The sequence below is a fragment of the Osmia bicornis genome, chromosome 6 (assembly GCF_907164935.1).
Source record: "Osmia bicornis bicornis chromosome 6, iOsmBic2.1, whole genome shotgun sequence".
NCBI lineage: Eukaryota > Metazoa > Arthropoda > Insecta > Hymenoptera > Megachilidae > Osmia > Osmia bicornis.
In genome coordinates this window covers 6,175,411-6,202,085 of record NC_060221.1, presented here as the reverse complement: position 1 = coordinate 6,202,085, position 26,675 = coordinate 6,175,411, and the positions used below count along the sequence as shown (strand labels likewise).

General features: G+C 35.1%; 1 protein-coding gene across 2 annotated transcripts in view; it reads right to left on the bottom strand.

Moving 5' to 3' along the window:
* Window positions 1-336: 336 nt before the first annotated feature.
* Window positions 337-26,675, bottom strand: part of LOC114876858 (choline transporter-like protein 1) — a 37,642-nt gene continuing 11,303 nt past the window's right edge. For both annotated transcript variants that reach the window (XM_029188740.2, XM_029188739.2), the window contains exons 2-17: window positions 13,040-13,179; window positions 9,386-9,499; window positions 9,149-9,297; window positions 7,321-7,389; window positions 6,862-6,955; window positions 5,676-5,739; window positions 5,488-5,596; window positions 5,178-5,286; window positions 4,686-4,805; window positions 4,190-4,315; window positions 4,005-4,111; window positions 2,836-3,092; window positions 2,554-2,720; window positions 2,393-2,485; window positions 2,132-2,224; window positions 337-2,062 (exon numbers count right to left, since the gene is read on the bottom strand). In XM_029188740.2, coding sequence (XP_029044573.1) covers window positions 2,000-2,062; window positions 2,132-2,224; window positions 2,393-2,485; window positions 2,554-2,720; window positions 2,836-3,092; window positions 4,005-4,111; window positions 4,190-4,315; window positions 4,686-4,805; window positions 5,178-5,286; window positions 5,488-5,596; window positions 5,676-5,739; window positions 6,862-6,955; window positions 7,321-7,389; window positions 9,149-9,297; window positions 9,386-9,499; window positions 13,040-13,090 — 1,785 coding nt within the window. In that variant the 5' untranslated portion in view covers window positions 13,091-13,179 and the 3' untranslated portion in view covers window positions 337-1,999. The remainder of the gene's footprint in view (window positions 2,063-2,131; window positions 2,225-2,392; window positions 2,486-2,553; window positions 2,721-2,835; window positions 3,093-4,004; window positions 4,112-4,189; window positions 4,316-4,685; window positions 4,806-5,177; window positions 5,287-5,487; window positions 5,597-5,675; window positions 5,740-6,861; window positions 6,956-7,320; window positions 7,390-9,148; window positions 9,298-9,385; window positions 9,500-13,039; window positions 13,180-26,675) is intronic.

Here is a 26,675-nt window from a genome sequence, read left to right as displayed (position 1 = left end):
TCAAACTGTATCACGGCATTAAAATCGCGATTTTGGAATGGGGAAAATATCAAATTTTGTACCAGTGAAGTGGTGACAACGTGTTCAAGGTTTAAATCTCTTAGAGCTCGTCTTTTCGCCACTTCTGAACTCGGGCAGATTAGCTGCAACTTGGAGAGCAGGCTAGGATCAGCAATTAAGGAAATTCACCTTCCAGGTTATCGTAAATTTGAAGATTCGAGGAGCGAGATCCACCTTCTTTTATCGGGTGCCTCTCCCGCCTCTAAGTCAGAGGAAAGATTATTTATTAAAATCTGAAGTTGTTTGATAAAGAGGGTAAACATCCTGTCCCCTGTCTCTGTTTCTTTTCAACATTTATTAAAATTATAGTACTATATTTAACTTAAGACTGTAACCGTTTACAAATGACATTGTACTTGTTCTTGTTGATTCATTATCGGTCGAACGATCGACGCGTTAGATGCATCATCATTGATTGGCTGATTTCACACGAGAAAGAAAAATATATGTAGGCACGATGATCGATGTAATTAGCTCAGGCAGCCACTAATTATCCACGCCACGTGTCTCGTGGACAGTTCTGTTCGTGGCGTTACAACATTTAATCAATTCTTCAGCCTTTTTGGCACTTGTTCAGCCTGGCTCTTGGCAACTTAGTTTCACTCGTCCGTAAGACGCTTTCAAAATATCAAAAGCCTCACAATGTTGCGTCGATTCTTTCGCGCTTTAAACTATCCGAGTATTATTATATCCGTACGGTAGGAAACGAGATATCCTAATTGAATGTTGAACGTCATCAATGCGAGTAAATGCATATAAACAGCTCGTACGATAAGTCTATGTACAAGCGAGCGACTTGGAGACCAAAAGAAAAATGATACATGCTATCATTTAGGAATCGGAATGTTAAAAATTTGTTCGCGCAAGGATATCGCATCTTTAAAGCTGCAACCATTCAGTCAACTTGTTCGTTTTGTAGACCTCTTCGATAACGAAGATTTGAGGTAATCGTAACTTGAAGGCAACGTTAACAATAAACTATGTTCATTCTTCTTCGCAGAAGAATGTTAACGAGTGTGCGTACACAGTACTTATCGTTTTTAACTAACAATTAGTATACGAACAATTGGACGTGACTAATTCACGTCATAGACAATTCTCTTATTATACTATTTTGTCCTTGAGAGTTTTTAGACTTTCAAGGTTCAATTTGCAACTATTAGTACGGTTTAAGGCTTTCGAAAATTTCCATACCATCAGGGTTTATGTAAAATTAAAATTCTCTGCATATACTTAGATTCTAAGGTATTTAAGTCATCGCTTATCACTGCTTGCAACTGTCTTCGTTAGAGGTCAGTTTCATTATTATCCTCTAATAATAATAATTAAGTATTGTGATACTTAATGAAATTAGCTGCAACGTTGGGAAAATATTCGAAACAGTTTCTTATAGTAAATCTCTTGTACCTGAAAACCTTAAACAGTATTAACTGTAGCATTTTTACCATTCATAAAGATAAATTTGATTCACTTTTCTCTTACGTAATCTGTTTAAAAACAATTGTTACAATCGTGTACCTCTTTTACAACCTCGAGGGTCGTCTCGTTCATTCTTGGCTACGATTCAAATAGGAAGCGTATTCTATATCCGTGTGCAAGTCTTGCGGGCGATTTGTAAAAGAGGACATTTTGGAAACGTGGCGTAATTAATCACTTTCTTTCCCTGTACGAAGACACCGTGACAAAGAGATTAATACTTCCTGTAACCCTCGATCGTGTCACGCTTTCGGTGAAGGTAAAAAGCAGAGATACCTCCATTTCTGTTCTTCAAAATAATTCACGAAAATATCACTATGGGAAGAACTTGTAGAGTGACCAAAAAAAAAAAAGAATACACAGGCATTTCTGAGTGCTTCATGCCACACTGAGTCGAAAGGCACGTATTGAAAGTCCTACGGGTCTCTCGAATGCTGCATCGGTTTTCTAACGAATGATACCATTACGTGTGCGCTGCTTGATGGTCCAAATGATGCAGAGCTTTTTTACTATTCTCCACGAATTCCTAGAACAGAAACACGAATTTTAATGATGGAAATAAAGAACAGAGAGAGCAATCTGCGAGAGCAATTACCATCAATCCACGGCTCATAAAGTATGGTCTGCTGATACCATCGTTCTTCTCACAATCCTCGCAGAAACAAAGGAATATCGTGTCTATGATCATCTGCGATGGAAAAACAAATTATACTTTCATTTTTATAAACACAGAAAGAAATAAGATTAAAGATAAGATTGTAACTTGGAAGTGATTAAAAATAACTATATTTCTTCTCGTGTTTAATGCTAAATTTATCAGAGAGAATTCTAATGCAAGGCAATTTGGGAAAATTACCTCATAGATGGAGATGAAACAATGTGCCACCAAGAAGGCAAACACTCCTGCTAAAGCGATTGGTACCCATGGATAATGCAGACCTTCCTTCTTCTAAACATACAGGATAATTAACGGATCTACATTGGATAGAAAGTGTTCTGATAAGACAATAAACGTACCTGTATTAGATAGATTCCTGAGACGACTGTTAAGGTAACCACTAGGACCTTCCCTAAAAATAAAACGAAATCTCCGACACTGTTAATCGCAGCTACTCTTAAAATATTGCTCGATAAGGCCTGGAAGGCTTTCTTTCCTCCCACGCAGAAATTGCATCCGTAAATGGCTGAAAATAATTAGCATGAAATTAATGGAAAATAATATTGTAATACATTTTGCATAGGTTTCTTGAGTTTCTAAATTCAAGATGAGAATGTACGATTTAATTTTAAATTGAATACCTGTCTCGATGTAAGCGTTCCTGGTGAGAAATTTCAAAGCGCATTCGAAACACCAAAAGCAACACTGACAACACCATAATATCCCTCGCACGAGGTCGTTATCGTAACGCTTCAGGCGGTTCTGAACGAAGTTAATTATCGCCCTTATCAGTCGGACTATGCCAATTATCAGCGCGCCAAATGCAACGGTGCCCAGGTGATAGCGCACCAGGTAACAAAAGCCACGAGTTACAGTCAGGGAAAGTTGCTTTTTGTCCCTGTTCATAAACATTTAGCTGACGTGATTTATAATTACCTTGCGTTTGAATTGCTTTCTGTAAATACCATGCCGAATTAGATATGAATTTATTTCAAAGAAAATAGGGAAGGGTAATGTTGGTTGATTCTAAAGATTTTGTAATTTAAAGAAAAAATATTAAATGAATTTTTTTTAGGGTATAGAGTTGTTAGTTTTTAAATTTTGAATCAATGCGCCATTTGAAAGTGCCACTAGCGACATTTAGCAGTAAGTGAAAGAACTAATGCAATAGAAAATCTATTTCTTTTTATATAAAATAAGTAATTTTTGCGTAGTGTTAAAACCTATAGATTCTAAAATCATAATACCATTCAGATAATAGAACTAAGATTTGTTTTAAATTCATATTCTTCAAAATAATTCAAAAAGACCGTCACAGTGAGCGCGAAATGCATTTTATAAAAAGTTATTTATTCTAACTTCTTAAATCATCTGTGAAGACATTATATAAGTTGTATCATGATCAAAGAATATTTTTGATGCGCCAGTAGAGCTCAAGAATCGGTTATTTTATAAATAAAAGCGATCTTCTATTTCCTAAGTTTTGCCGCTCTCTGTAAGATGGCACTGCTGACACCAATTTTAAAATACGCGTCGATATAAAACTTAAAAGCCTATAAACCTAATAAATTTTAATTAATCGCGTTATAATAATGCAATTTTCTCTATTACCACTGCACAATGTACGCAGCTATAATAATTAGTTAAAATAGTCCAAGACAATTTTAAGATTATCTTAATTTTCCCCACGAAGATGAGAAAATTATTCAAGAATAACAATGCAGCTATAAATTGCACGCAAAATGGAAATTCGCATGGTGTGTTCAGAAAGCAATTCATATTCAAAGTGAGATATCGATCAAAGTGTCACCTGGTAAAGAACCAACGTGCAACAGCCAACGCGACCACCATGTGTTGGCAACCCAGGAGGAACTCGCAGGTGACGAAGAAGAAAAATAAATTGTACCATCTAGTCGTCTGTAATATAATTAAAAGTATTATCCCATTATCGTGTCGATTCACGTAAAGTTTCTACCGAAAACTTCATTTTCTTACTATTAATAAAGCATCCTTTCTGAAATGGATATGGTTCTTTCGGTTCTTGTAGATGTTTCCCGCGCTTTCTATCCACATCGCACAGTAGATCCAGGCACAGACGGTGAAACCGATTAACAAGTATGTCTGAAATACAATTTAATCTATTATAATTTGCAAATTCAAAATAAATGTATAATACAAAATTGTAACGATTTAACTCTTAGTCAGGAGACTTTGAAGATAGCGATAATTTAAATTCAATTTTATACTTTTTATCTAACAAAAGCAGAAATGAAAAAAGTAAAAATTTGGGAAATGGCAGTACAGGTAACTTTGAAATTTAGAATATAGAGAGCAATTGCTATGAATAGTATTGCTTTCCCAAGTTAGTTTTTGGAAGATACTGTTTTTCACCCCTCGAAAAATAACGAAAGATAAGACGCTTCCTTCAGGTATGCTGAACTTGTTGGCTTACTCTATATACCCATGCATCGTTTTGTTATCAAATATTTACGTATATAGGTTGAAGTAACAAGGCTGGCATCGCGTAAACAGCTTTTCCTGCCTCGCGGAACAGCTGCATCACCAAGGCGATTCTTTTTCTCATCACCAATATGATCAGAAGTGTGATGACCTGCAAATTACATGCGATCAATAACGTCAATATTGCTTCGTTAAATATACTGTCAAATGGATATGGTAGAATGTCGATTATTGAACGATACAGGAAGATATTATCGTTCGAATAAGGCAATTTGTCGACGTCGAAATTCTCATGAAATATTAACCGAGCAAGTAGTAATATTTATTTATCATATGAAGAAATAGAAACTGTATATATTATTAACATTTCAGTTTCACCGAAGTACCTATTCATATTTCTGTACTTAGCTGATAGTAGGAACTTTCTATGTAATTCCCATTTCATTGTTTTATTTATATCGCATGCATTGTTAAAATACTCTTCAATTATTTCACGAGAATTTCATACTGGTTAATTCCTTACTGTAACGACGGAGAGTATTATCGCGTAGACGAAGTAAGCCTGCTCGCTCGAATCCTCTTCCGGTATTTCGCGCGTCTGTACTCCTTTCCTCTCGTTGTACCACGCTAGCCTGCAACACGATGTCTTCAATTAAGCACAGTAATAAAAATTGTAGAATTTTATTTAACAAAAATTACTCGAATTGTCAGCAAATAAAGAAACGTTCGTTTATTATGAATGAAACGACGACGCTTGAATTATTGTACACGCAAAATAAATATAATTTTAAGCAACACCCAATTGAATTAATTAGTTTTAATATAAAACTTACCAAAGGAAAGTCGAGCCACCTATACACGCCAGTATAACGCCGATCAGCACAATGTAAACCACCCATTGGACCATGTAACGAAAGGCGATTAAGATTCCCACCGAGATGGCTGAAAATTACACATTCGTCAAAAATTGATCAGAATTTGTTGAAAGTGTGAACCGGAAAGGTATCCACAAAACGCATACCTAAAGCGATTAAGAGAAGGTAGATCAGCTCCCTCCATGCAACGCTCAGATCCCTTGAAGCCTCCTGAAATGTGAGATATTTCTCTGAACATATTTTGGAGAAGAAAATTGACCTTAGAGAAATGAGATTAACCTCTCGCAGTAGAAAACCGCGTTATATTTGACCGTAACATTTTGCTGCTTCGTTCAGGCAGCCAGAACGATGAATTATGTTCGACTCGCGAATATTTCTGGTGCAATATTTTATAAAAATAGAATGCACTTTGGTATATTCGCCGAATTCGTTCTAAATATATGGATTCGATTTTAGGGAAGTTCGACGATCTGATACTCACCATTTTATAAATCCTCTTAAGATTGGAAAAATTCATTATAAGATGTTTTTAAGGGATCTTCTGTTTAATCTATTAAAGCTTTGCAAATAATTCAAAAGTTTCGAATTTTTATATTTCACTGTGTCCTTTCAAAGCATGAAATTAGATTATCAAAATCAACAAAATATTTTTTATAAATCTAAATTTTCTTTAAGTTGAAGGTAATTAATATTGAAACCATGAATGCTGTCTGCAATAGTTGCAGAGGGTCTTGAATATAAAATACCTTTAACCCTCGGTTGCTCGAGTGAAATATTTACAACCGCTGGAATTGGCTCAACTTGACCCCAATAATAGGTTTGCATGAAATACACAGGGTGCCCTATTTTTTGGGATTATAATAACCGAAATAAGACCGGTATTTCGATCGAAGTGAGCCCGTCTTATATTTATAAGCAACATGTTCTATTCCCAAGACAAATTACTTCTTTCCTTCTATAAAATGAATTTCTTAAAGAAAAGAAAAAAAAATTAAATAAGTTGAACCATATTTTTCCATTAAACTGTCATATAGAAAAGAGAAATACTTAATCAGCGAAGAGCAAGCAATTCGCAAAGATCATCATTGAATTGAAGCTAATACAGTGACAGTTTCGATCAGACAGTTGATATAATCAATCAAACACCATGCTTTGGAAGAACCGTGTGGTAGACGTCGACCATCAGTCTACCACACAATCAAGGATTAACACCTTGTATCATTAACATCATTGTTCGACGATTGATCATCGCGCAGACAGTTTTGGAAGCAGCGGAGACCATTACGCTAACAAGCAGCCTAACTTTATTGAAATTTCGAAAAGTTTACAAACCCTGTAGAAATTATCTAACCCGAGCTTCCTGATCAGTGAAGTCGCTGTCTCGGAATACTCCTTGGGTACACATCGGTTCAGGAACGATACGTGTCTGTTTAAAAATGAGAAAACAAAGGTTTATATTTATCCAAAATTAATTGAACACTCAAGGCCGTTTAAGTATTTAATACCTTCAAAATTGGAGAGACGTTTAAGAGTTGAAGAAATATAATATTAGATAACTACTCTCTTTTATATTTATATCTCGTAATTTTCCCTTACAACTACATTAATTAAAATTCCAGATAATTAAGCAGTGATTAGGAGTTCATGAACGACCTTGAGGGACCATTGATTTCGGACATATGTACTATAATCCCAGTCGTCTGGTCGCGTTTCTCGTTGACAAATTGTCGCGATGTTTCGCCAACGATCAACGGACAGAGACCGGAAGCTCGTGCATTATGGAATACTAACTGATCGGAGCAGTTGGCCACGCAGTTGCGTGACTTCACCCCATTCGCATCCATGGTCATCAGCAGATACCTGGGGAAATGAATAATGAATGAGCATGGTGTTAACGAAGCGGCGGCCGCGAAAAGTGTTGCTGGGAAATCGGAAAATTCGTTGAAAAACACTCGCTTCAGTCGAATTTATGCGCAACGTTAACGCTAATTAGCCGCATTATTTATCGCGCTTTTGGCGCAACCTCTCCCTCGAGATTTCTAGCTGGATTTTAAATTATCATTCTGGCTAGACTACGCTTCATCCGCATCGTTTAAATATTTTCAAATTCCAATCAGTAATATCTGATGAGATTTCGTGGACATTTTGTAACTGCATTAATCAAAAGGATCATTATCGTTTTATTTAATTATGTGCTTCCTGGGAACGTTTTGCATTTGTTCGTTACAAATCATTCGCATCGAAAGAATGATGTTTTTGCAAGCAAGATTTTTGTAATTTTATAGATTTATTTTATTTGTATTTAATAAAGATATAATCCAAGATAGTTTCGAGTTTTTTATTTTTTAAGTTTTTAACTTAATAACATTTTCTAAAAAGAATTTCCACATCATTCCCTCCTTTTTAAATCCATCGTTGTATAAAAGAAAAATTAACACAGTATCGAAAGTGTACGAATAGAAAATCATTTTCTTCAACCATGATGCATCTAATACCATATACGAGCATACGAGGAGCACATGTGTATGGTATTTGACGTAGGGGTCAGGTAAAGGGTTAATCTATTGCGAGTACCCGTACGGATTATGGCAGATTGTGTACTGTTAACATACCGAGAAATTATTAATCCTTAGCGGACTATCTTTCGCGTGGCTTCGTTTCATTCATCGGGACGAGTTCGCGCGTAATATTGAATTCGGCCACTGTTATCGGGTATGAAGCTCGATGTTAATGCGTCCGCGAATTATTAATCCTTCGGGGACGTCGCGGTCAGAGGGGCGAGATATTGTACGGGGCGAGGTGGGTGTGTTGTTCGCGATTGGACGGTGTACCTCGATAGGTTGTTAGCCGAGAGATTATCGTTAATGTTTATCGCGGTGAAAGAGATTGAAACCAGTGGAAACAGTGGCCGTTAACTTGAATCTCCGATGAAATACCCTGGAAAATCGGTGGACAGTTTCTATTGATTTGCTAACTCGACTTCGTGGAAACTCCATTGTTAGAACTAATTGGAAGATACATCTGTTCGTGTGATAGAATCTTTGGTGAACGGAACGGATGTTGATATCTTCTCTACCATCAAGAGATACAGTTCACGTATTACAAAGTGAAACGAAGAAAATATCTTGTACAAAACTTCTTTGAAACTGAATTATATACTTTCTATTCTATAAATAACGACTCTCAACAATTCTCAACAATTTTTCTAAAGTTGTATGCTAAGATTCCATGAACGTTTTTCAACGGAAAACTGTTAAGGGTCACTTGCTCCGAAGAAAGAGAGTTTTCATTTAGTTGCTTTCATTATATCCGATAGAAAAGGAGTGGTTTTAGGTAACTTTCGTGAGCGCACTTCTTAAATCTGATATGACAATTCCGTAAACTTTAAATTTATATAAAAAAAATAAAAAATCGTAAGGTATTTGCAAGAAAGTTTTGAAACAACTTTAAGATTTTCTGGTATTGATTACTTTACAACGATGAAGTCATTAAAAATCTCCTTCCTTCGTCTGATAATTCACGTTTCTCTCAATTATTTCTAACAACGAAGCTTCCACCACATTTTTATCTAACCACAGAACGCACACGTTTTATAGAGAGCAGGTGGAGTTGTACTTACCGCATATTCGTCATGTCTTTACCCTTGCATTGAAATTCTGGATCAGTTTCGCCCTTTGTGACACGACCGCAGACATTTCCACAGTTATCATAGCCATTTATTACACGAAAAACGTCACCTTTCTCCACCGCGTTCCTAACTAGGAAGCCCTGCAGCAGTAAGAGGAAAAAAAGAGCAAAAGTATTTTCGCGTTGTCTCGATTGAGAAATGAAAGAGAAAAGAGAAGAAGAGACATACGTAACCGATGGCGAGACCGATCACAAGGATCAAAATCAGAATATCGGTGCAGGATCGATCGGTGACGAAAACGTGTTCCGAGTGTCTCGTTGATATGCCCTCATTTTCTGGTGTCTGAAATGAAAAATAGGGACAATTTTGATGATAACGAATTCGGCTGAAGCCTCTTTTTTCATGGAAAAATTGATTGGTGATTGTTAGTAAAGAGGGAAATTAATCTGACTTAATTAAATAATATTTAAATTGCGAATTGAATTGAATTGAATTTATTGAAGGGTTAATTTTAAACCATAGAAAGTCTTACATGATTTGATGACAGAAAAGTATCGCGAAATAGCACTTATGGCACATTAATTTAAAGGTTAAAGTTTAGTAAAATTGACTGTATCAAAATTTTAATGAATATTCTTGATGGGAATTAATTGACTTTTCGTTAGAATAAAGAATTTACAGTTTATCGCGAATTAGCAAATATTCAATTTGTAAGGAATTATATCTCAAAACGATACAAGAATTTTCGATTAATTTTACCTTTAAAAATTTGCAATTTATGGATTGTATAATGGTTCACGAGCACCTTGTACGTGATAAAAAAGTACAAAATACAGCACCTCATACTGAGGTGCAAATTGATTAATCCATTACTCGTTTCAACGAAGAACCATCGCTTTTATATCAAGAACTTTAATGAAAGGTTTTTGTTGTCATCTTCATTAAACTTTTACCTTCAAATTGATGTATTGTGAGTGCTGTTTTACTATACTTTTATGTCATCAAATCCAAAATTAATTACTTAACCTTCAGACGGCGGACCATGGAGAGATCCCCAATTTTAATTTACTTTTGTATTTCCCATTATTTTATTTCTAAAATTTTAACCTTGTATACGTTATGTAAGTTTGGGTTACGATTGACCCAGGCTCTACTGCTTAAGAATTAATGAACAACAATTATTACTCTGCAACCAAACTACCAGATCTAATATTTCATATCTAAACTAAACTAAACAACATTATATTTACAAATTTGTTGCATTCAAATCTTAAACAAAATGTATTATTAACCTCTTTTCTTTCATACCACTAATATAAATTTGACTACACTACAAGGATTCTAAAACTATATCTCTGCTGACTAATTAATATCTTTTTAAAACAAATCTGTCGCTGTAAATCGGCAAACCTCTTTGCTAATGTTCACGGAAAGGTCTGCAGATCCTCTTAAAGCCATATTAACTGGAAGAAATCGATTTCTTGTCGCAACAATTTCAAGCTTAACATCCGCCCGTTTCTCAGTACGTCACAAATAAGCTGGAACCGGAGAAAAGAGATTTTAGTCGTCGGGTTGTCTTCTTGGCCGAGCTGGTACGCACGGTTTCCGTGTAACGACCGGAAACGGAGGATCTATCGGTCGCGGTCAGCATTCCAGTAAATTTTCAACAGGCGAAATCGAGCGTAGCTAATGCTTTCGACGAATCTGCACCGACACGAAGAGAGAGCTTGTAACCGTGCTACGAGCGGACGCGCCGGCCACCCTTAAATTAATTAGACTGTTCGACGGTGACCTTGCATTACAGTCTGACCGTAATTAAATTTCGGCCCGCCATATTAGAAGCGTGTCAATTTCGTTCCGTTGATAACATCATCACGATCGCTACGATCATACGGTGTAAACATTTTTATTTTTCAACTTCTCGCGACGGCCCTGCCGTTCACCAATCGATAAAAGCGACGAGCGATAAAAGGAAAAATCGATTTGCAGTAACAAACAGCGGATTCAGAAATGGACGAACGAAAGATTGCTGAACTTTGCGACGCTTGTTTTGCCGTAAAATGAGAGTTCAATTAGTAGTTCGAGTGGTTTCTTTGGTAAGAGGTTGTTGGTAATTGTTGGATTGGAATTTCTGATGAGTTCTCTGTTGGTTTTTAATTATTCGATAGGGAAAAAAGCTACTGGCGGCGCGGAAACTATTGGTACACCGATCAATCGCAAACAATGCCTTATAAAATTACTCTGCTATCCACTTTTATGAAACAAGGTCTTTAAAACAGAGTTTATAGAAAAAAAATCGTGCACCGATATAGTTTACAAAATTAATTAGAAAAATTCAGAAATATTAGTTAAATTATTTGACCTTTTTGAAAGAATAAATTGAAAGGCACTATTTTTAATTACTTTTTTCCAATGAGAAAATCAAATTTTCTCGCATTGTAAAATGATGAAAAATTATTCTTTTTTTATACTAATGAGATACAGTGTTTTTTAGGTAACGAGAAAATGAATTCGACCTCGGTACCTTAAATAATATTTTTAAAATGTTAGAGTGAAAAGGTAATCTTTTCGCGGTTCTTCGTACGAAAAATTAATGCCAGAGAAATCAAAATGTAGGAACGATGGAATTTTTTGGTAGAGGATAACAGTTTTTTTAAATGCATATCCAATATTTATATTGGAGAGCGTTTCACCTCTAAAAATCACTTTTTAAAAACGTGAAATTGTTTTACATATCGCGCGCATATCGAATCTATCCGCGAGAACGCAAAAAGAGTGATAAAAGTTTCAGGGGGTCTTTTTTTAAGGTAGTTACAGACAGTTATTACTCGCGTTTCTATTCACTTCTAACAATTAACCATTTTTACGATAATACGATAAAATGACACAAAAATGAAATTAATTACTACAGACATTGAGAAACAGAATAAATTTAAAAAGAAAGGAAATTATACTTCCTTTATAAAGAGCGATTACTCTGATAAATAAAATATTAATTATAAAACGTAATTGTATAATTCTAAATTTGCCATTTTAATAAAAGAAATTAAAATTCTTCTCAAAATTTATTGAAATTTGTAAAAATCAAAGAATTGTCAATCATGACTACCTTTAAAGTTCGACATATTACATGAACGCGTTGCTCAAAGTTTTTGCAACACTATCCATCAAATTTTATTGCATGTTTAAAATTGCATTCTGACGGCAAAACAGAATAGAAACAGCGACAGAATGGAACCGTTCGTCTGCTGCAATATACTTTCCTTTCTCTGCAATTCCACGCGAAAACCAGACAGCCACGTTTATCAAGAAAATTTCACAAATTTTTAAACTCGATTCTCTTCAAAACGTCCCAACTAATTTTACCTGGCAGTATTTTGTCACGACAAAACTCATTTCATCGCCATTTCAGTCGCCATGTTGTGTTAGAAATACTTTAATCAACCCATAAAAAGCACCACTAATCAATCTTTTTACTTATACAGAATGGCAAAACTTGATTCTGAAAAAAAATTCTTTTAATAAACCACCCAGTCTGGTCTTTAACTTCTTTCAAACAACTTTTCTCGAATTTTTCGACGAAAACCAGTGGCCCAAACGAGCCGCAAAATACCCCAGTTTCTTCCTAACGACACCGCCCAAGCCGGAAGTTTTATATTAAAATACTTCCGCGGAAATTACTTAGCAGAATCTTGGAATTATAAAAAATTATTTATTAGATACCAAGCTGGTAATCAACAATTTACTATCAACATCATGTTATAAAATTATTAATTTAATAGAATATTGTTCGAAACGTTGCAAAGGTAAAAGCAATAATAATTTGATTGTTTTATTAAATTTTTCACATCTCGAAATTTTATATATAAAAATTATACTTACTGTTGGTTCCACCTTGGATGATGGTTCGTCCGCGCAACCACAGCAGCCCATTTTCGAGGAAGAATTGAATCCTTGGAAATGGGCGACCTCCTTAGGATCCTGGCCGTGTCCAGGAGTGGCCTCTGTCACGGATGCGCCGGCTTCCGGGAATAAATTAAAACGGAAGTTCTTTAAAGCGAGTGAAAAACACGGGACGTTTACGGTTACGCGACGCGAAAACGTTTCGCGAAGCTTTCCGCGCTCGTACGAGTGAAAAATGAGAGATAACGAGTGAAAACTCGCGTTATTGAAAGAGATACGACGGAGATAAGGAGAACGGAAAAATGAGCACATCGATTTCCGCCGTTGATAACACCGGAAATGAAGGTTTTAAGCTACCCCCGCGGGACGGTTTTCTATTTCACGAAATGAATTCAATGAATTATATTTACCGAGATATAGAAATACCGAGGTGTGATTTCAATATTTAAACTGTTAATTGCGTTTATTGTTTTTCTCCGAAGGTATGATAAAACGTCAAGGAAATTGAGTTCATTTATTCATAATGAACTCAACGTCATATAACGGATCAATAAAGTTGCAGTTATTGGCACACCCAGTTTGCCATTGTGATAATTGTACTTAACACGAGAACAACCGGCGTTCAACGTATATTTACCTTTGAATTGAAAGAAAAATAAAAAAAATAAATAAATGAATTAAAGATTATCATACATAATCAATGTCTATCTAAACAAAAATTAACATATGTATGTTTTGATAAAAATATTTTAACTATTTCTATAATTATGCAAAATTCGTAATTTTCAGCGGCCTAAATTTTTGACGAGTTTCAAAATTTCAGCGAAACTTTAATCCAACAAAAATTAGCAATCATTCAATCTTCCATACTACTCGAATTATTGCAACCACTTTCGAACTACACTTTCAATCCACCACTATCGATAGATAAGCGAAAGATAACAAATTTTTCCTAACAAGAAGCAGTTTCAAAAAATCGTTCCGAGTATCTGACGGTCTGAAACAACGACGAAATCCTAGGCGAGAAAGAAAAAGAAGAAACAAGTCAATTCTTCGATTCCTTCAATAGACCCACTAATTGCGAACGAGATTGTGGATCGTCGTATAGAAAGCGTTCTAACGATCGGGGTCTGTCGTGAAAAATATAATACTTTTTTTTTCTATGCTAACCGAGCTTCGTCATTAATATTTTGCGAGACATCCTCTCTCTCTTTCGACGCGAGTCACGTCAGTTTCGATCGATTAATCGAATAAGCTTGCACGCCACGTTGAAACGAGTGGTACGTAAGGTTCCAGCGTGATGGCTGACGGGTCACTGCTTTTTAGCGACAGAACCGACGGAGTATTTTTAATGACAATCTTCGTTCTTGTCACTCGAAATAGCATTGGGACCCTTGACGATAGAGATTCGCGTGAATCGAGAATACGATCTGTATATCCGTTGTTTTTATTTCGAGACAGCCCATTCAAACTTTCGCCTCTCTCGATTAATCATCGGGATCGCGGTTACGAAACAACGCGGAGCTAATTGAAAAGCGAAAATAGAGTAAACCGTGCACCGGAAGTGTTCTTTGTTCAGCCTTTTATTAGAAGCATCGATGCACAGTTTGTATGCCATTATTTATATGCAATTATTTCAAGCATTCGATTCAAGGTTTTCTGATAATATTTGATTTTGAGCTGATCGAGTATTATTTTAATGTGATTTCTATGAAATTGTATTCACTAAATAAATAATAATTTCATTATTTTATAATATCCAGATTTAATAACAATAAAAGTAAAAATATTTTCTCGAGCTGTTTTAGATCCACGACGCACCATGTGCGTCCTGTGTTATTTAATTCAACGAATGACGCACCATATGCGTTCTATTTATTTAATGTAAACAGTAACAAAACGGTATATGTTCTACAGTATTTATCAGATTGAACCGTTGATTGATACACAGTACGCGTACTACGCTATTTACCCAATTCTATCAATGACCCCCCCTACAATGTTTACCTAATTCAATCAATGACTGATGCACGGTATACTTCCTATGTTACATATAGGATTCAATCAGTGACGCAACATATATGTACATTCTATGTTATTTATTCAATTTTATCAGCGAAACACAATGCGTCCTGCGCTACTTAACCAATAAAGCAATATTATAAAATAATTATCAAAAATACTGTCGACCGGATATGATTCTTTATAAGCAATGCGATAGAGAAAAAATGTGTAAAAATAGAAATTAATTAATTTAGCCAAAAAAATGTGATATAAATGAAAGAAAGAGATTCTGGCTCTTGGAGATGGTTTCATAATAGGACCTCGGTTCTGAATGGTTTAAGCACCGGCTGCACGCAAAGAGCATTTCGCGGGTTGTTCACGGAATACGTTTCCGCAACGAATTTCACCGGAGTTGCTTTTTTTACCCCTGCTCGATAAGCTCGACGCAGCTAGTGAGCCAGCAGGAACAATACAACTTATCGAGCGACACACATACCTGGTTTATTGGGTACGCCAGATAAGAGGCGAACGAAGGAAGGAGCGAAAGGATCGCGAAAAAGCTGGAACACGAAAAGCCCGCTGAAAATCGGGGACCGTGTCACCTGGAATTAAACAACAACATGATTTTACGCGATCGTGAATGAAAAGCGTCGAGCACGCGAATATCCTGTATCTTGATCGCTCGATAATTCGATAGGCTAAAACACGAGGCTGTTCTTTTTGAGAGAGAAAGAAGAATGTTCCGATTACGGATGTTGGTCAGGTGTTCCAATATCAGCAGATGTTTCTTGACTATTTGATACCACTTTATTCCTTCTGAAAAGCAGTACTGCTCAAATTTGTAATAGTTCCTTTCTCGTATTTTTGGAAGGATATTCTAATTGTTCCAGCATATTATCAGACTATAATATATGAGACATATTTTATTTACGACCAGTGTCAAACTTAAGAGGTAAGAGAGATCTTGGAATATTAAAAATTTGTCACCTTTTATTCTTTAATTACCTACGAAGCTAATAATAGTTGACTTCTCTTTTATTCTAGTATGCTTGAGAAGACTAGAATTTAGGGGACTTCAGACTCCCAACTTAGAAATCATTTCCTCTGTCTACTGTTTCCTTGCATCTTTATGGATATACTTAGGCCTTGTTCTCTTTATCTTGAGTAGAATTTAGATTTCTTATTTTTGGTACCATTATATAGATAGACTTAAGACTTAGAAATTTAATTCTCTGTCAGTTCGTTTCTAGTATCAGCTTCCCTCTAGGTACCTGGGCTCTAAATTTTGGGCCTTTAAATTCCCAATTTTTGCTTCGCCAAACATGAGCCAAAAGTACATTTGTTGCAAATTTCCCAGATAATTCGTATTTTAACGATCAAATTACAGTAATAAAATACAAGGAACTTCGAGCAGTTTTTCTTGAATTATAATTGTATATTCACTTTTGTGTATCATTATTCTTTCCGGTAATAAACCTTGTAGTTTTACCATGGCTAGGATAAGTTCGGTAGTTTCGAAGAGGTTTTCTGAGCGAAAGGTGACTCAACGTTGACTTTTTACGGCGATTCGAAGTAAAGCCGGGAAGTTCGGTGCAGTTTGTTGAAACATTGTCTTCGAGGGAAGGAAAGTATACGTTTGAACGGAGGAGTTAAACTTGTTGAAGATTTCAAGGAAAGTCTACACTGATCCTCCGGTAATGGAAGGGTGAGGTAAAAATGGAAAAGAATGCTAAGTTGAGGGGGTTGGATATTCTATTTTCAAACTGGAGGATAAGCAATTTTCGTGGATTCGACAGCTTTCAAGCGTAAACTACGAGTTTATATTATCAACCGATTTCAAATCTACCTCTGGTTTCGACAACAAATATATTTCATGATTTAGTATAAAAGAAAATGAAATCAACGTTATACTTGTTGTGATACAAAAATAAATTACACCTCGAAATATGCTCTGCATATTAAACTAAGGGTTTCAAAGAATCTTATCCTGAAAAATGGAATGGAAAAATAGGAAAGAAAATAATGTGAAAAATCGATAAGCCATATACGAATCGTTGGGCCAAGTTTTCAATGAACCCGTTCGCGCATCAATCAAGACTGCACGACGCACGTGTAATTGTCCTTTCTCCCGGTAGAATATTTTATCCGACCGTTGGTCGGGGGAAATCGTTCAATCGGACGATCAAATATTCCACGGGCAAATGACACAGTTGCTGGTCGGTAAATTTCGCATTATTTGCAAATTGCTGCGACTGTACGCTTCGTGCCACGTTTCGACGACTATCGTTATTCCCTATTCTTGATCGAGACGTTTAGTGCAACGATTTCTATACTTACTATTAACGCGTTGAATGTTATGTGGTTCGCTAGCAACCAGTGTTGTAAATGTAATATAATTGAATAACTCAAAGAGAAAAAATAATATTGTGAAAAGGTTCTTGTATTTATTTAGTGAAATAGCAAGTGGAAATATAAATTATAATTAATTAATAGGAAAGGGTAGATAATCTTTGAATAATATTAATATCATACGAATAATGTAAAGTAATAAATTGAAAATCAACCCACTGTATTATTAATAATTAGTAAAATTAAATAATTACAATTACAGCATGCTATATCATAAATTTTTACTGCGACAGTTTAAATTTAACATATTGGTACATTCAGCGACGATCAAATAATTCAAAATAGTAAAAATTTAGTATTTCAATTTGTTATTCGAGACAGCAAGTGTAATTTCAGTAATATTCATGATTAAGTTATCTGAGTCTGTTTATACAACAACATTGGATCGATATAATTATTTAAGACACGACACGTGAGATAAAATCCGAGAATAAAAGTTTGTGAATAATGAATACAACTGTGCTTTGAGATATGAAGTTCTTCTTTCTCGGTGGAAATTTGTCGCATTTCACAAAACTGTTTAACACCCGAGATTTGGATCAGTGAACTTTTTCAAGTCATTACCAACGGATTGCAAATGATGCTATGAAAGTTGTGGAACTTGCGAAACAATTCTTCGAGGATTTCAAGTATCTATGGACTTTAAAAGTTTCACGCTGTAATCCATCTCACCGCGCTAAGTACTACCAATTGTCTGAATGAGTAGAGAATAAATTGTTGCAAGGATGAACCGCTATCGATACCATTCTTCACACCTACTATTATCTATAATTTTTCTCCTTAATTATGTTCCATGACCATTTTTCAATTTTCTCGTGAGAATAAAAATCTCACCTATTTCTACTGTGCCAGTTAAGGTTTAATAGCAATTGATAGAACTATGTTATTCTTAAATATCTTTCAATAAAATTTTTGTGATTACTAGAAGAACATTTAATTTCTCTGTAATTTCAAATGCTTCTGATAAATCCTCCCAGTGATTATATAATCACAACATCGAGATAATCTCTTATCATCGTTATCTTCGTTGCAAAGTGACTTTCGATCGTTCTAACGTCGTTAACAAATAGCCGATATTAATAATCGAGGTCACGTGTTTGTCAGTACAACGTTATCGAGTGATCAGGTAACACGAAACAGATTAGTTATAGCTATTGTTATGGCTAGCCATTGGCAGTGGATGGATGATAACGATGATAACTCGTGGAAAATCACCGACTTCTAATGAATTCACGGTGATTTAAGTCCTATAGCAGTCTCATTTTATTTTTGTTCATTAAAAAATGATAAGATCGTAGTCTTTAAAGTGCTTTTAATTGAACCAGATGATGGTATAATTAAGGAGAACGTTATTAATTGATAAGAATTAAACTTGTTCGAATCGATTCGAAGATTGCAAATGTGAATGAAATGATAATGCAAATGAAATTATCGTGTTATCTTAATTTCATTTTCATCTCTAAAGAATTTTAAATAATTAATATGCGGGGCATTAGATCTATAATTTCTTAAAAATTACTTTTTAAAGCCAATGATATTTTCATCTTCAGACGTAAAAATTGCAATTATTCATTCTTCACTTTGAAGATAATCTTACATAATTTGAATGAGCTAAAATTATCAAACGTTTATTGGATTTCTTGATTTTCTTCAAATCTGAGATTTCATGATAGAATTACAGGAGAATTCGGTTTACCAGAAATATTTGTATCTGTTTAATTACCAAGCATCGTATTCATCGACAAACCAAATTTATCCTGATTTCAAAATAATTATTGAAAGCAATAATTTAATATTAATATAAGCGTATAAATGTACACCGAATCGAGACGAGACTTCGGATTACATTGATCGAAATCTATCAATTTTGTATAAAAAATTCATGGTATATTATGAATTCTACGCGATGTTATTGACACCGTTAAAACCTGTGACCAGAAACTTTTGGATAGAAATGATCGATCTATCTGTTTGATTATTATATTTAAAAAAAGAGGGGTACGATATACTTTCCTCCAAAAGTGTCAGACTAATTACTATCGTTCTGAAACGGCGTTAATCGAAATTAATAAAATACATTTAAGCCTGCTACCATAAATCATTGTTAAGCTGTTCCGATAAAATCGTTCGTTTAATTTATAACCCTGTTATCGGACTTGATATTCACGTTTCGCATACCCTCGTTCGACACAATACTTTGGCGGGTATGAAAGTAAACATTTCTTGGTCGCTTCCGACTCGTTAAAATTTCATGATACGATTACTACCGTGTCAGAGTAAAAAACCAAATAAACCATTGGTATGAAATTAACAGTATTAATGAGTATTCTCTCCGAGTGTTAACAAACAGTACTCTGCTGAGTTGTTTCCGATTAAATTAAGCTTCACAAATGGGGGATGTAACTTCGATATAATATTAACACTTGGAACATTTCAAATACCAATTTGGTGGAAATTAATTTTGGAAACAAATAAATTCAAAATGTATACAATATTCGGTATACAGTTTAACATTTCTGTCATAAAGCGTTGTATTTAATAATTAAAAATTATTCTGATTTTATAGGAAAATAGAAGATTAATTGAAGTTGATTTAAGGTAATTGCACTTAACTAGACAAATGTGTTAAGGCGCTGAAGTTTGAAATTAAGAGAAATCATGTAAGAAGGATGAACGAAAAAATAGCAAGGTTCGAGGAGTAGAATAAAGTTAAGCATGAAAATGCTTTTACAAAGTTTCATAGCTGAATTTGTTTTCGACATTATTCGCTGCACGATGCGATCGAGCCTGTTATCTCTTGAATGAAGCGGGTACGTTGACAAGTTTCAAGTACCTTTCACACAGGACCATTTTCCTTTTAATTAACGAACACTCGTGAGTTCTGTTCATTTCAGGTTCTCGTCATCATTCTTCTTTCCACCCCGTTGTTTTATACATTGTTTCAATCGCTTAAAAAACTCTAAGCGAGCGTGACTGTTCGTAAAAGCCGTGGTTATTAAACGATATCCCCGAACGATAAATGTTCGATTGCGTACGATAGATAACGGGACAAACATTACTAGGAATCAGCTAATTAAGCGAATCTTATCAATCGAACGTTACGTGTAATTATAATCTAATCGATTTTTAATCATTCTTTGATTCACAATTCATATTATCTGAAAATTTTATACGTTTTACCAGTCTGCATTCGTTGTACAAAATTTGAAAATAATAGAGACATAGAATAATTTTGAATCATTCTGTCATCACTCAAGACACCTTACAGTAAAGTAACAATTAAAGTTCTTTTTAAACAGCTGTCAAGTACGAAGTGTGCAGTCGGGTATTTAATTTGTAAAGTGCTCCAAACTGTTGGGGAAATCACTTACTCGAATGAAGGGGCTCAATTTTTGAAGAGCTACTTACGTTTCACAAACTTTCCCTCTGTATTAATTCAGCAGCCGAGTACCATTTTAGTCGGTTACCAGTTTCATTATTACCAACAACGAAATTCTAATGCAATCAGATTTAAATGCCACATGTTTTAAACTGGATTTATAATTAGAGATTATTCAATGGTATAATTGAAAAATTAAAGCAAAATAAAAGTTATGAATACCACTGCTATTATATTATTTAGCTGGAATAGCAAATTGAAAGTTTAAATTATAAATTTAAATAATAAGTCATCAAAATTAGAATTTTGAGAATTCCTACTTTCTCTACATCACCACTTTTCCTAAGGAAGCCTGATCACGAGTGTAGATGCACATAGATAAAATTGAAGTAAAAAAAAGGAAAACTATTAATGCCCAATAGATAAATGATAAATTTTTAATAAAAATAAATTCGTATCACGAAAGGATTAGATCGCATGATACTTGTGTCTGGTTATTTAAAGCCGAGTCCGGTAAATAACCAGCGGAAAGTCCGTGTTGCAACAATGGTGGAAACGGAGACAATGGCGAGGACGAATGTCGAAATCGAGAAGGAATTGCCGTGAACTCGTTGCATCGTACGCGAGAAGAATTAACCAGCATCGTGACTCATCGATTGCCACCACATTCGCGTTAACAAGAGTCTTCGCCGTGACACCATTGTCGGATACCCGCGACTTCCGGCAACCTCACGATACGACCTCGCTTTCTTACTAACGAGCTCGGGTCACACTTATCGCTGCAATAATTCTGGATATCTTGCGAGGACACATGTATTCAATCCTGTAGTGGCTTAGGATATTTTTCGAATAACGACCCTTGAGATGATTCTACGATTGACAAGTGTGCTCGACGATACGGTACCTCAATGGCATTGTGATTTCTTAACACTTCCGGTACATTGTCCCAAATAACTGGGTCAAACTGTACTTCTCAAATAGTAGAGGATGAAAGAAATTGTCATTAGACAGAATTCATCATTAGACAGAAATTAATGATATTGCGTTGGCTCTGGAAATGAGACATTTCAAATGATCTAAGGTCTTCTTCGAATTTCTAATTAAAATGATTTCTTAGAGCCATTGTTTCGTTTAAGTACCATTTTCTCAAACTGACAAGTAATAGCATGCTTAATTTAATTCTTCTTCAAATTACAGGGGTTAGAAGTCTTTAAACTAAGCATGTTTTAATTTGTGTTAATATAATTATTTGAAAATTTACGGAATCCTCCATTATCTCATAAAATTGTTTAACGTTGCAAAATAAATTTCTTTGCACTCATCAATTCGGGAAAATGGTACTTCAAAGAAATAATCGTCAAAGTAGCAGTGCCCCCTTAGTCTCAATAAGGATGAAGAATCGTTATGCACACTTATAGAAAAAGGAAGATGGAGAATTTTCCTATTTTTCTCTTTTGTTAGAAACATAGCACGTGTTGATCCTTTAGAGTAGTACCTATGTTAAGACAGAAGGTGGTTTAAAGTGCATGGGTGAATAAACTTCTTCAACGTTGAACGTGAATGAATTCCTCGTGAATTAGATGCAAGTGGTTGAGATAGTAGGAAAGAGATTGAGTGGCTGCTTGAAATGCGAGGGTCTGTTTCGAGAGGAGTGTGCGTCTGAATGAATGCTAGGAATGCATATGGAGGAAAATCCTTTTTGGCCTGAAAGCAGACAAGATGTAAGCGCGTGTTCTAAGAGCTGAGTGAAATCAAAGCAAAAGCTTAGTTATTTCGATGGAATCGGAAGGTTTAAACTGAATGGAATTTCGAAAGATACAAAAATTGTCTTCAAACAGAATTGAAAAGAAGCTTTTTTCCCCGAATTTAATGAAGTCAAATAATGAAATTCACCAAGGGTCGAAGAATTAAAAGTTTAATCAGAGAATCGAAGAGTTTAATGGGATTTAATAGAAGTTTTAGGGTCGCAGTAAAGTTTAATGGAACTTCAGTTACTTTTGCTTCGATTTTATTTATAATGGATTAAAATTTAATCAAAAAGTTCAAAGTCAAAATAAAATAGCAGTCGAAGAATCGAAGAGCGCAAAGCGAAATAGCTGTTAAAGAACCGACCGAGTTCATTAAGAGCAACGTGATTGATATATCCTATTCGTGTATCTCGCTTATTCATTTAAATCGATTTCACCTTCCATTTGCTTCATTATGAATAATTACATTGAAAGATCATACTCCTACGCTTTGTACAGTGTCGAGCATAATAGGCTTCCCTGGGAAAAATGACGTTACAATGAAATTAGAAATTCAGAAATATTAATTTTCAATATCAATATCAAAAGTAATTTAGAAAAAAAGAAATAACATAACTTTTAATTACTAAATATTATATAATATATTATCTTTCATAGATTACAAGTGAGTTAGAAAACACTGTATTTTATATATTTTGTAACTGACAAATTACAAACTGAATAAAGAAAGAGAAAATATAATTTTCTGTTTGAAACGCAACAGATTTCAACATAAACCGATTCGTAACAAAAACCGTCCATTTCTGTTGCCTGTGATCATTCACCTAACACTTAAGCAAATAATAATAATCTCAATGCTGTTATGAATTTGCTAAATCCTTCGCGTGGAAGCCTAATAAACGGTGCTGGTATTAACTCAACCAGCCGCGCGTGTATTCCTTCAACTTGCCAACGGATTTGCCGACGAAAACTGGCAATCGAAATTCACGATCTACTCGCGAGTGACTGCAAGAACGCAAACTTCATTTAATTAAACTGCTAATTAACGACAAGAGGGGAAAAAGCGATTCGCTGCGAGCAACGTCGCTAAAAAAGGGAACGAAAAGAAGAAGAAAAAAAAAAAAAGAAACGTATGATTTTGTTTACCATCCTCCAACCCCGGCAGCGGGGTAAACAAGTTCGCGTAATTGAAAGGTGGAGCGAGTTGGACGTCGATGTCGACCGATTTTCTTCGAAACAGTTGTCCTTTGTAACAACGAACCAGTGATTTACCTAGCGTTTAATACCTCCAGAAACGTAGACCGTCTACATTTACACTACTTACGTTCCACGTTGTTCTAATCGGTTCAACTTGTTCTACGAGAATGACAAAGCTGCTTGCAAATATCTCTAGACCTTTGTATTTGCTCGGATCGATGGATGTAAACGAAGGAAGTTTGTTTGTCTTACTGTTCTCTATTTCTTTCTTTTCCTTGACAGAAAAAGCTTGTTTGCTTTTAACAATTATTTTTCGATAAACAAAGTAATTTCCTTTCAAAGTTTGGGTGAAGAAAGTTATTGATAGTCTAATGGAACATGTAGAAGATGATGATAAATATTTTTAAATATAAAGTGTATATCATATTGGGGGAAGAAATCATTTTTTATCATTTGAACGAAGAAAAACTGTAGCGAAAGAGTTATGAAAATATTGATCATAGCAAAAGGAGTAATAAATAGCAGAAGTTGAAGTGTAGTATAAAGAAGGTATAGGTAAAAAGGGTAAAGAATAATTTTTTCCTATAATTTGAAGCAGAGAAAGTTTCATGAATGGGAAAAAAACGTGGAAAAGTACGAGAAACTTTTCAAAAATATTTACGTTCAGAAACAGAGTGATCTACGATAAAAAATTAAATTCTTCATTTATATTTTCTGAAAATTCAACTTCTAATTTTCTATTAATGAAGAGGAAAAATTCTCAACGTATGATGTTTCTTTATGTTAAATGTCTTATATAATCAAATGATTTTATTCGAATATGAATAAAATGTAGGATGGAAAAGCGTGTACGAATGAAAAATTCAACTTATTGATTAAATTTCTCGGAATTCTCGACGTACCTATAGAGCTAGATGCGATTGGCCGATTTCCATAGATAGATTCGAACATATCCAAGATTTAATTTGATTTTTGTATGAATCCGTGTCTGACCATCGGGAGACGACCATTCAATGCCCATGAATTTAATATACCTACATATTCCCTGGTCCTCCGATACTCCATCGAATTTATCAAAACAATAGCGCATCGAATCAAAAAGTAACGCGAACATGTTTCTTGACAAAATATTTTTCTTTCACGAAGAAACTGTAAATTTATCGTGTAAATCTGCACCCGCTTCAATATCGCATGTCACATATGCATAAAGATTCTCGTATCAATCAAATGTGTGTCACGAAATTTTACCTGGTGATTTTTCACAGGTATGGAACAACCGTGTTTCTCAGTATTTAAAAAAGAAAAGGGACTTCATCGAAAATGAAATTCCCAAAAAGACGACCGGTTCAAAGTAACATGGTTTTTCGCGGGGAATTTCAATGCTCGACGTTTTGTCGTTTTCAAAAGGGACTCACACGTGTTTCATAAAAAAGGAAAAGGGAACAGCTAACGTTATCTTGTCGCGGGTGCCTCGTCGAACACGTGATTAAAGTTTCATCTGAAATATTGGTCGGCATCGCGCGTTGAAAACGAGCACTCACGCTTTCGCGGTATCGTATTCGATGGAAAACAACGTTCGTACTTTCACGCGTCAACCCGATTTCCGTGAAAATATTCGAAGCACGACACACTTTGACCACAATCGATGACCTCGTGGTTCTGGCGGATGCCGGGTGTCATTTCGACCCATCTGATACAACCGTGGGGGCGGCAATTGCGAATATCATCGCTCCCTCTACATATCCGGCCAATCTTTGTTTTCGATTTTCTCAAAAAATGTTTTTCCACTCTTTCCATTCGGTTTTGTACAACAATCATTCTTCGATGGCTTGTACATCCCTCGAACAGCGGAGCCTGAGCCAATCGCGATCAAGGATATTAATCGAAAGTTAAATGTACAATTTTTGAAAGAAAGAGTTTCATATATTGGAAGAATAATTTCTAGAGACAGTGTAAAATTTAGAAAATGAAAATAATATGAAATACAAGATTAAATTGAAATTAGGGCACTCTCTATGGTCCGCCGTCTGATTGGTACGGAATGAATCATTCAAATGGGACATTGTAATTCCTGTACACTATCAAGAGTACTGTAATATTATCGCACAAAGCGTTTACAATGAGTCAAAGTAAATTTCACTGACGCAAGATAATGACGAATTCAATGACATTACTGATAACACCTATTCATATTAGGATTAATTCGTAAACGTTACGAACTATCATTTCTAATCACAGAAATGTAATTTTCACTCAGAATATTGATAGGTGCGAAATTCTATTCCAATAAAGTTAGAAAATTTTATAGCATCAAATTCATATCTAAAAGATCAACGATTATATTTCGCTCGAATTTTAACTAAATTCTATTAAAAATGAATCGGTTTCCGTCACAGAAAGTCGAAAAGTTATCGCAAATATAGCAAAAGGTTATCGACTCGAATGGTATCCGTTAATTGAATTCTAAGAAATAAAGGAAAGTGACGAATTTAATTGTGGATCTAATAAAAATGGAACATTGTATCTAACAAAGGAATAGAAGAATCATAAGATATATAAATGATACCAGTAAGAATGACCCACGAACACGGCGTATACTGTTGATAATCGATTTTTGTCTACCTGGCAGGGATATCGGATCATCGAGGCTTGGTAACACGAGACGGTGTTGCCTGGAAGCGTGAATTTTGGTCGAGTTCTCGCATGGAATGGAACACCCACGAGGAAACAGAGCGAAGCACGAACGTTCCGTGCGATGATGCGCTAGCAAACGCTTCCGCAGGTAAACTGCACGACGCTCGCGGGTTGAACGAACGCACCTGGCTAGCTCTTCAGGTAAATCGTATCCCCTCTTCCCTAGCCCGTTCCCTTTCATTGT